Consider the following 11,330-nt stretch of genomic DNA (forward strand, 5'->3'; position numbering starts at 1 on the left):
TAGCTTTCCTCCCTCTACTGAGCCTTCCTTTAGCTGAGATGACGACAGTCTCCATGAAATGGTCTTCTCAGCTTTTACCCACGCTGCTCTGTGTTGACCAAGATGAAATGTAGGAATTGCCGTTCACCAAATGGTGGCAAGTGGCCATAAACATTACCGACTGCCAGAAAATATCTTGCAGGTTTTTCCCATCATGTTCTGCACCGCACTAACTGTCCGCATTCGCACAGATCAACAACACAAATTAAATCTTAGCCACAGTTTCATTTTATTGGTTATTTTAATATTCAATCTCTGATATGACAATTACAATTGAAATCTCTGTTTAGAAAATCAGTGTCTGCAGCCATTGTGTTTTATTCTTTTTAACCTATTTTTATATCCTTTAGCCTTCCTCCCGCTACTGCGTTTCCCTTCACCGAGATGGTGACAGTCTCTAGAAAATGGACTTTCCCAGGTATTGTCCAAGTTGCTCTGTGTTGGCCAACGAGTGACTCAGAAGGTTTGATGAAGAGCTGGTGCAGCTGACAAGTTACAGGGCAGGGAGACTCCCAGTGACAGAGGCTGAGATCTGAATGAACGCTCTGGATGGGAGTCCAATCGTCTGTCAGCAAAGCTTCAGAACAACAGAATCAAACTGATGATCTATTTGAAGGACCTGCAGTGGTCGTTGGCCCTTTCTCAGCTGTCGCAGATGGAAAGCCTTTCACCTGATGGGGGACTTTTTGTGAAGAGGCAGCAAGTGAAAGACAGGTCGGCAGAGTGGTTTTATTACTCACTCTATGGGCTGGATTGGATATTTTTTATACCATCATTACCATAAAAAGAGTATAAGTCACATGCTCAGAGTGCACTGAAGCTTATGGCACCTCCAGCTATAATGCTTTGCATTCATTGCTGTTAAAAGACCCGAAACACATGATGATCACAATAAAACACATTGTTCATATATATTTGGAGATCAGTGTCCGTCTATCTACTCCATTTTATAGATTACCTAAGAACTTCATTGGGTGATTTTAAACCTACCCACTTGGCAGAAACTGGGCTCAGCAAAGTGGGCGGGGTCCTCACTGACACACGTCTGATGATGTCATCAGGCCCTGGCTGCGATGTCAACTCTGGCCTGAGCGGTGGAAGCCGCTGCAGCTTTTCCAACAGGCCGAAGCAACTCTGAACAGAACCAGGATGTCAAAGGGTTTTACTTTCCTTTGTGCAGGAATCGATTGGTGGCACGATAATGAGGTTCAGGATTGAAATACCCTCGGGCCTGATATCTGCAGCAACGGGTGAATTTCCCACTCCCCTCACCACTCACCCACTCAAAACCCATCTGGAGTTAAAATCGGGGCCCATGTAATGTGTATTATTGTTTAAAAACATTTCTTATAATTTATAATAACTATTGTGGCTCTGTCCCATTGCCTCAATTAACTCTAATTCCCCCAAACCCACCTTATTTTGTTTCATTCCACACATAGCAAATGGACTAAGGATATGGAAACAAATTTTATTTGGTTAGTGCTCCAGTGGTGTCAATATTCTTGAATGAAGCCCAGGGATTTAGAATAATTACAATAAGATTATCGTTTGAAAATTATACACACGAGTAAAATGCTCATTCGAAAGAAAGTGCCAGCAGAATATAATAAGTGAAGCGAGTACCCGACCAAACCTGCTCATAGATCAGACAGTATTACTGCATCCTTCAAATGCTTAGTTTACTTTTAGCTGGGAAAGTCAGCGTTGCCTAGACAGAAAGGCGTAATTCACAAAGAGCACTTAGATATTCTTCATTGCCACGATCAAACTCCAAGGCTTTTTCAAAGCACTCAATAGCTTTGAACTTCTCCCCATCCAGCTGGTGCAGGAACCCAAGAACACCAAAGGCCTCGCTGTCGCTTGGATACCTGCGAAGTCGTCTTTCTGCTATCTTCTCCAGGTTTTGGCGACACCTTTTCCGTTGTACTGAGTCATATTTGACTTTCAGTCCTTCCAGAAAATGGGTGATGGCCTTTGATTCAGATCTTTTCTGGTGCAGTTCAAATAATCCAGCCAGTAAATGTATTTTCTGCTTATTTTCTGGACGAATACCTTCTAATTTCAGTAGATTGCTGTAGATCTCCTCTGCTTTTAGATATTCTTCATTTAATGAACAGATTGTTGCAAAATCCAGTTGTGCTGTAATAGATGTCAATGGGCGGGGCTCAAATGCCTTTTCAAAATAGTACTTGCATTGATTGATCAACTCAGCTTTCTGTTGAAAAGCAGGATTGCGAGGGTCATTGCTGCTTGGATTTTTGATCAGTTGAAATAGATCACTTCTGTAACACAGACCTATTTGGTGGTGTAAGAAGGTAGAGTTTGGGCTAATTTCTAATGCTTTCTTCAACAGCTCCAAAGCTTTTTCCACATCTCCATTCATTCTGTAAAATTTTGCTGCATAACGAGTTACATATGGAAGATCAGGGGACTTCTGCAATGCTTGTTCAACTAATTTGAGAGCTTCCTCCTTTTGATTGAACTCTTGTAGTTTTAGAGCCAACAGCACCATGGCTACAGAGTCATCTGGATCAAGCTCCAGCACACGTCGGAACTGCTTCATTGATTGACTGGGTTCATGGCTCTCTGGGGTACCAGAAAACGTTTCCAGACGAAACAGAGCAGTCGCATAACCCATATTCCATTCAGTGTTATCAGGATCTTCCTCCAGAGCTTTCTCAAAACATTCCTTTGCCTCTTCATAGTATTCAGCAGCAGAACTCAACAGTGACCAACCTTTCTCCCCGTATACTTCAGGTATCAGTGCTGTATACCGAGAGCCATTAGTAAATCGTTTACAGATCATCTCCAGCTTGTCGAGGTAGGACTGGCCCTCTGTCAGTTGTCCCATGTGATAATATACCCAGGCATAGTTTCCATAGGTGATGATGCTTCTTCTTTCAAATTCATGTTCATGATTCTCCCTCAGAATCTTTTCAGCTTCCTTTAAGTTTTGAGTTGCCTCTTCACAGTTGCCTTGCAGACAGTTTACAAAAGCAAGTTGGTTGTAAGACAAGGCCTGATATTTCACACCAGCCTGTATTGAATCTTGCAATCTTTGCTTCATATCATCCAAATCAATGTTTTCTTTCTGTGGGCCCCATGTGAAGTGACATTGAAGCTGATCGAGCTTCTCTTTCAACAAATCCTTCTGTACGTTGCTGCAAGAGAACAAAGTTCATCATAATCCATCTCAGTCTAGCTGAGACACACCCTCCCCTCCATCCGGTTTCTTTAACTGAGGCCTTCTGCTGACTCCTGGACGCACTGACCATGAAAACTCTGGTCACACAATGACCTCTGCAAACAGCCCAGCAAAAGGAAAGGGAATGACTACCAATATCAGCTGTACTTACACTTGTCTCCTTCATGCTGGTTGACGTACTAGCTCCTGGCCATTTAGACTTCTCACCCAATGCACAGCAACACCTCAACCACCCCCACTCTCAATGATATGAACAGGAGCATTGGTTAAAGTAGTCAGTCTGCCTCTTGGTTCGCCCATTATATTTCCTTCTCATTCATGCATTCAATTCCGAAATGGGAGCCCCTCAATAAAAAGGCCAGTGCTAATTCTAAAATGCTCTTCCTCTCATATTGACAGTCCAAGTAACTGTTTACTAAACAGAATTGCCAACCTGGTCCTCCACAGGGACCCTGCTGTCTGTGAGCCAGGTCATTCCCCACTCCAACATGCAATAGAAAAACCTTGAAATCTTTAAAATTATGAAAGGTTTTGATAGAGTAGACACAGAGAGAGTGTTTCCACTTGTGGGGAAGAGCAAAACTAGAGGCCATCAATATAAGATAGATACCAAGAAATAAAATAGGGAATTCAGAAGAAATTTCTTTACCCAGAGAGTGGTGAGAATGTGGAACTCGCTACCACAGGGATTGGTTGAAGCAAATATTATAGATGTTTTTAAGGGAAGGCTCGTTAAGCATATCAGGGAGAAGGGAATAGAGGGTTATGCTGATAGGGTTAGATGAGGAAAGACGGGAGGAGGCTCAAGTGGAGCATAAACGCCAGCATGGACTGGTTGGGTCGAATGGCCTGTTTCTGTGTTGTATATCTTACATAACCCTCTGTAATCCTATCCTTAGAGCCGAAAAGAAGGCCCATCACAAAGGTATCCTCAGCATTCTGAAAGATCATGTTTCATGAACTGACTCTTACCCTGCTGAAAACCTTCCACCGTGCCAACCTCCAGGTGAGGTGTTAAACCAAGGCAGCATCTGCCTGTTCCATTGGTTCAGGTGGACGTTAAAGATTCTATCGCACTATTTGAAGAAAAGCAGGGAGTTGCACTTTCCAACATTCTTCCCTCAAGCAACACCACCAAAAACAGATCCTCCGAGAATTCTGCGTTCCTCTAACTCTACCTCCTGTCCATCCTCCAGCTCATCCGCCAATAGCGGCCATGCCATCAGCCCAGACAGGCCCGAAACTCTGGAATTCTCTCGCTAAACCTTTCCACCTCACTCTCCTCCTTTAAGCCTCTCCTTAAAACCTACCTCTTTGACGAAGCTTTTTCTCACCCCTCTAATATCTCTTTCTTGCCTCAGTGTCAATTGATGTCTGATTACGTTGCTGTGAAGCGCCTTGGGATGTTTTACTATGTTAAAGGTGCTATATAAATGCATGTTGTTGTCCCACAAACTGAACTGTCACATTTCCCTATAAAACAACAGTGACTGCACTTCAAAATAATTCACTGAATGTGAAGCACTTTGGAACATTTCTGAGTGGTGTGATAAGGTGTTCTATCAATGCAAATTCTCTCTTGCTTTCTTCCTGTTAAATTCACGTCGATACACTTCATCTCCCAGCCATCCCAGCTCATTCTTGCACTCTACTCCGCCTGCCTCTTGTTCATGTTGGCACTCGTCTCCCTTCCCCCCTCAATCCAAGCTGTCATTCTTAACCCTGCCCCAGTTCATGGTGACTTTCCTCCCTTTGCTGCTCAGTTCAAACTGGTACACCTGCCCTTTTCCCCCAGTTCATGCAAGCACTCTTCTCTCCCGCCCCCCCCCCCATTCTCAATTTAAGTAAGCACTTTTCCTTCTCCTACCCACTTTAAGCTGGCACTCTCCTCCTGCATGTCATGCTAGGTTCATCCCCCATCCCAGCTCATGCTGTACTCTCCCTTTGCTTTATAGTTCAGATTGCTTTAGTTTGGATATATGAAAGTGCTGATAATCACTCTTCCCATGGAACACAAAGTAAAACTTTCTTTCTTCAAACTCTGCAGACGGCCTGAGGACACATTCAGAATACACCTTTCCACGACAGAATAAAATTCAAGTTTAACTTTGTCCTTTCAACAAAGCCCGAGTTGAAAATTATTTTTATTTTTATTTGAATTATAATACTCTGAACAGATTTGACTTTGTCTCATGTCATCGGACTATCACCAGTCTTGGTGCAGCAGTATACCCTTAACTGAATGTCTCACTGTGAACAAATAATCTCAGCTCTATGCATTTCACCTGCTTTGTAATGTATGCTACTTTATTTGTGAAAACAAGCTCATTGTTCAATAGTCTACACATAAATTTAAATACAGGAGGAATTCCAATGCTCTTTACCTCATAATGCTGATCGGACGGAAAATGCGTTGAATTCTTTTTTCAGCTTCAACTGTACTTCCAATGATGAGTTAATCGAGAAGAGTGTTGGTTGTGTTGTTTACCAGCTCATTTATACTAGCCAGTCATCGATTGCTATCAGTCATTTCCTGAATGTGAATAAAAACAATGCCTCGGAAATGAAACTAAGAACCAACATTTTTGTACAGGAAATTGTGGTGCCAGCACAGTAACATTGTGTGCTGTCAGCGAACTGCACAGTGTCTATTACAAACATAGGCCTGTTTAGCAACTGAAAAAGACCACTTGGCCCAAAGGGTCCAACGTGTTAGGTTGATCTCAACTCTGCCTGCTCACCATATCCTTCGGTCACCTCCAGTTGTCTTTTGAACCCTCTTATATTGTTTGCTTCAATGGAATTTCCCTGGTAAATTGCTCCATATTTCTCTTACCCTTTCATGGCTACATCTCGTAACTTTCCTGGATGAATGGCTGAAGCAGTGGCAGCCTTGAGCTTCCTAGTTCCTTGGATGCATCCTTGGTGTTCTTTTTGTAGAAGTCAGGAGTGGAAGAGCACGATTGTTGGACACTGAGGGCAGGAAGCCCCATAGAGGGTGGTGTAGGCTGTCTGGGACGAGATGGTCGAGACAGTCAGTGCTAACTCCACACAGTACGGGAAGAGGTTCAATGACCTCATAAGCTAAGGCAAGACAAGGCGCTCATACAATACACATCGTCTATCACTCATAGAACCTTCACTCACATCTTTCCCTCTCTTTCTCTTTCTCAGAATCTGGGTGTCAGAGGAACTCACTTCTGAAAAGGGCAACCTCGAAACACTCAAGCACCTTGTTCCTCAAATCTACTCTCCCAACTCACGTTGCCTCCCACAAGGGCTACAACTAGTCTACAAGGTCACTTCACTTGAAGGAACAATGTACCTCCTTATCTCAGCTTCATGGGAAACATGCATTCATATTGGGGAAAGTTTGTTTGCCTTTTGCACACTCTTAACATTGTAGGAAATACAACCAGAGCCAAAGAAATAGAACGGAGGGGAGGAGCAGCAGATTCTGAGCACACATGAAGAGGAGATGCCTTACAACGTAGGCAAGGAGACAGGAGAACCAGTGCAAGAGGTTGAATTTGGAGGCACAGTAGCAGCAGAAGGTTGGAAAAAGTTGGGAAATGCTCATCATAGGTAGTCTCAGCTTTATGTGTTTTCTCAAAGCATCGCAATCACCTTACACTCAGCAATTATTACTTCAAGGGGGAATGTCACCGTGCGTGTAACAGTGACAGAGTTGTGGGTCATGTGATTCTAATGGACCAATCAGATCTCTAGGAATTAACACTGAAGCGGATCCAAAAATCGACAATTTTAATATAATAATAGATAAATGTTGGAATGGAGTAGAAAAGCTTGCACTGTGCTATGATTCTATCTGAACCTGTAGATTACATAGATCAAGCATGATGTTTGATGTAAAAATACAAAAGGATTGATTATTCCTCTTGTTTGGCACAGGTTGATGGGATGAGTCCTTCCATTCAATTCAGACCTCCTCTGTAATCGATATTCTGGAGGATATTTCTGAAGAAATATGTTTGACTGACAACCACATTTGTATTGAGGACTTGAGCCAGGTGTGAGAGGGTCTCGGCCATGGATCTTCGTAGACCGTTGATGGACAGCTCTGTGTCTCTGCTGACTTCAGGCTGACTGTTGAGCTGAGTGCAGGTGGCCAAGTATAATCCCCGTGCCAGAATCTGCAGTGTTTGCTGTAATGTATATACCTTTAAGTGGGGAACTATCTTTTACAGCTCATGTATACTGCAGTACCGGCAGTGACCACACCTGTATATAGCCCTGAGTAGTAATCTGTACAGATCAGTTGCAGTGTGAGCCACGTTGAGTAAACACCTGTTGTACTGTTCTCCGCAGTCTGTGTCTTAGTATACACGGACGTAACATTGGCGACGAGGCAGGTTTGAACCTACCTGCAACTCTGCATCACCTCCCGGGGATTCGTTCCTGGAGATCAGTGGATTGGAGGTCAAGGCCAGAGACTCGGGCGTCGAGCACGGGCAACCGCCCAGTCATCCAGCAGAGACTCGAGAATTGCGGGGGAGGCTGTCGAGAGCCAGGCTTGGCTTTCCAGTCGAGGTGGTCCAGCGAAACGGGCTGGCAACAGGTAGTGCGCAGACCCTTCCCGGACAGCTGCGGGCTAGAGCCCGACCGAGCGGCACAGCAAAGGGCCGAGCAGCGTCAACGGGGGAGACAGAGAGAGAGGGCAGAGCCCACAGGGCGCAGCTGGTGTTCAGGGGCCGAGCAACATCGGAGAGAGGGAGAGAGAGACGCGCAGAAACCCGCGAGGCGCCGCCATTGCCACGAGGACCGCCGAGAGCGGCATTGGCAGCAGCGCAGGAGAAGCGCGCGAAACCTACAGGGTGCCGCCGTTGCCACGAGAACCGCCGGGAGCGGGGGAGGAAGGAAAGCGTGGGAGATGCCATTTTAAGCCATTGGGAGACGCCATTTTAAACCACACCCAAAATGCCGAAGAGTGGCAGTATCACCGCATTTGACAATGAAGTCGAAGATTGGACTACATATGTCAAACGAATAGAGGTGTACTGCAAGGCAAATGAGGTGTCAGATGACAAGAAAGCGTCAGTATTATTAAATTTAATGGGTGCAAAGATGTATGGTTTATTACGAAATCTAGTAACCCCAACGAAGCCAATGGAAAAGAGTTTTGAAGACATAGTAACGACACTAAAGGAACATTTAAACCCCACACCGCTGCTGATAGCAGAAAGATTCAAGTTTCACAAACGGAACCAGCATAAGGATGAAAGCAATGCTGATTATTTAACAGAACTGCGCAAACTATCGAAACACTGCCAGTTTGGAGCGGGACTGGCAGATACCTTAAGGGACAGGTTTGTGTGTAGGCTTCAAAGTGAAGGAACCCAGAAACGGCTTTTATCTGAAAAGGACCTTACGCTGGAAAAGGCTTTCAGCATTGCGGTATCATATGAAGCAGCAACACGGGGCGTTGCAGGGATACAACAGAGACCGCAAGAATATGGCACAAACGAAATGTCATATGGAACAGAGAAGTGCTATCGCTGCGGCAGAACAACACACGACCAGAATGATTGCTGGTCCAAAGACAAAGTGTGCAGACAGTGTGGAAAAGTAGGACACGTAGCACGAGTCTGCAGGTCGGGAAAGAAAACCAACAATAAGAAACCTACCAAAGAAAAGTACAAGAAGGTACATAAGATGACGGAGAATAGTTCAGATGAACAAAAGAGTGATAACGACTCCGAAAGCAGAGAACTGAGTTGTCTGAAACTACATAATGTGATCACAATGGAGGATCACCGAACCATTTGGATCAGTCTCAAGATAGCAGGAGTCCAGGTAAAGATGGAATTGGACACAGGATCAGCCCTAACAGTCATAAACCGATGGGACTACGAGCGACTATTCTCACATATACCCTTGAGAGACACAAAAATTATTTTGAAGATGTACTCGGGGCAAAAAGTCTACCCCAAAGGAAAAATAAGGGTGACCGTTATATATAACGGTAAGGAAACACCAAAACTAGAACTGTATGTATTACAAGATGGAGGACCACCATTACTGGGACGTGAATGGTTCCGGAAAATACAACTGGATTGGCATTCCATATAGGCACTGACTATGGCTGACAAAAAGGATGACGACGTCACACCTGGGCGACTGTCAAAGGTCCTAACTGACGCGAAAGAAATATTCCAGCAAGGACTCGGAACACTAAAAGGCATGACAGCGATGATTAAAATTGAAGAAAACGCAAGCCCAGCCGTCGAAGCAGAGCTGGAGAGCCTGGAACGTTCAGGTGTACTGTCCAAGGTAGACTGGAGCGAGTGGGCTGTACCCATCGTCCCTGTGATGAAAAAGTCATTGAGCAGCACACCTGGGGAACCAAGGAAGGTTCGCATCTGTGGGGAATTTAAGGTAACAGTGAACCCGGTCCTTCACACCGTACAATATCCACTTCGGCGGATTGAAGATATTTTCACCTCGCTATCTGGAGGGAAACGCTTCACTAAGATTGATCTGCCCCAGGCGTATCTGCAAATAGAGGTAGAAGAAGCATCAAAAAAATTCCTCACAATCAACACCCATAAAGGTCTCTACCAATACAACTGGCTGGTATTCGGGGTAGCATCAGCTCCGGCTATTTGGCAGAGGGCAATGGAACAAGTCCTGCAAGGGATCCCAGGGACCCAGTGTTATTTGGACGACATCCTGGTCACGGGCGAAAATGACAGTGATCACCTTGCCAACCTGGAGCAGGTGCTCACTAGATTGCAGGAATATGGGCTCCGAGCTAACCGCCCCAAATGCGAGTTTTTTAGATAACAGATCTCGTATTGTGGCCACGTTATCGATAAAGAGGGGTTACATAAGTCCCCAGAGAAGATTGAGGCAGTAGTCAAGGCTCCAGCACCGGAAAATGTGTCACAACTGAGGTCGTTCCTCGGGCTGGTAAACTACTACCATAAGTTCTTGCCAAATTTGTCTACAATACTACAGCCACTGAACACCCTACTGCAAACTGGGGTGCCATGGAAGTGGAGTGACGAATGTAGATGAGCTTTCCAGAAGAGCAAAACACTAATCACATCGAAAGAGGTATTGGCCCATTACAACCCGGTTGGCATGTGATGCCAAGAAACAATAACATCGGAAGCTGATGAACCAACCAACGACAGGGGGCCAGAATCGCCTCCGCACCAAGAGCAAGACACTCGGGAAGGGCGCTATCCAGAAAGGATCAGGAAGCCTCCCCAAAGACTGAATATATAAATAGACTATTTTCAGCTAATGTTGCATGTTAAAAGTGTTAATTGTAATTAGTTTGATATTTAATTGTTAAATGAGTGTTATGGTACTGTTAATCTAAAAGGGGAGGAATTGTAATGTATATACCTTTAAGTGGGGAACTATCTTTTACAGCTCATGTATACTGCAGTACCGGCAGTGACCACACCTGTATATAGCCCTCAGTAGTAATCTGTACAGATCAGTTGCAGTGTGAGCCACATTGAGTAAACACCTGTTGTACCGTTCTCCGCAGTCTGTGTCTTATTATACACGGACGTAATATTTGCGAGCGAAGGCTTGTGTTTGGCCGCCTGCCCAGTCTGAAGCCAGTAGAAATACAGGACTATTGAGCGAACTCTGTGGTATGTAAGAAATAGAGCAAGTGTGTGTCAAGAGCAAATTTAATGTGAAGATCGCAGGAGAAGATTCCTTCTTGTTTTGATTCCCAGAGGAAGAATAAAGTCTACATCTATCTATATATATCTATATATATAAAGCGGTACTTCTGTCATTCTGTCATTCTGTCTGTCATTCTGTCTGTCATCGCCTGTGCGTCTGTCGGGCTATGCGCTCGAAAGTTACAGGGCGTACCTACGCGCGCGTTAACTCCAAAGAAAGCTTACGCTTCCGAGACGGTTTTAAGCGTATTTACTTTTCGGTCAGATGAAAATTGTTCGCGCCTTATGCAAAAAACCTTCAAAATTAAACTCATTATCTGCTAGCATTGATTGACTGACGTCAAGGTTCCACCAATCCTGTTCCGTCACGATTGACCAATCCTACAGTACGGTCCCCTGATGGTTGGCCAATCGGT

General features: G+C 44.6%; 1 protein-coding gene across 1 annotated transcript; it reads right to left on the reverse strand.

Moving 5' to 3' along the window:
* Nucleotides 1–264: 264 nt before the first annotated feature.
* Nucleotides 265–5,875, reverse strand: LOC147081997 (interferon-induced protein with tetratricopeptide repeats 5-like). Its single transcript, XM_085980549.1, has 2 exons — nt 5,632–5,875; nt 265–3,203 (listed from the first exon to the last, which is right to left on the reverse strand). The coding sequence occupies exons 1-2, from the start codon at nt 5,634–5,636 to the stop codon at nt 1,751–1,753; spliced, it is 1,458 nt and encodes a 485-aa protein (XP_085836675.1). The 5' UTR covers nt 5,637–5,875; the 3' UTR covers nt 265–1,750.
* Nucleotides 5,876–11,330: the final 5,455 nt, after the last annotated feature.

Source organism: Somniosus microcephalus, unplaced genomic scaffold (assembly GCF_052327205.1).
Source record: "Somniosus microcephalus isolate GS21.2 unplaced genomic scaffold, FLI_Smic_1.0 scaffold251, whole genome shotgun sequence".
Lineage (NCBI taxonomy): Eukaryota > Metazoa > Chordata > Chondrichthyes > Squaliformes > Somniosidae > Somniosus > Somniosus microcephalus.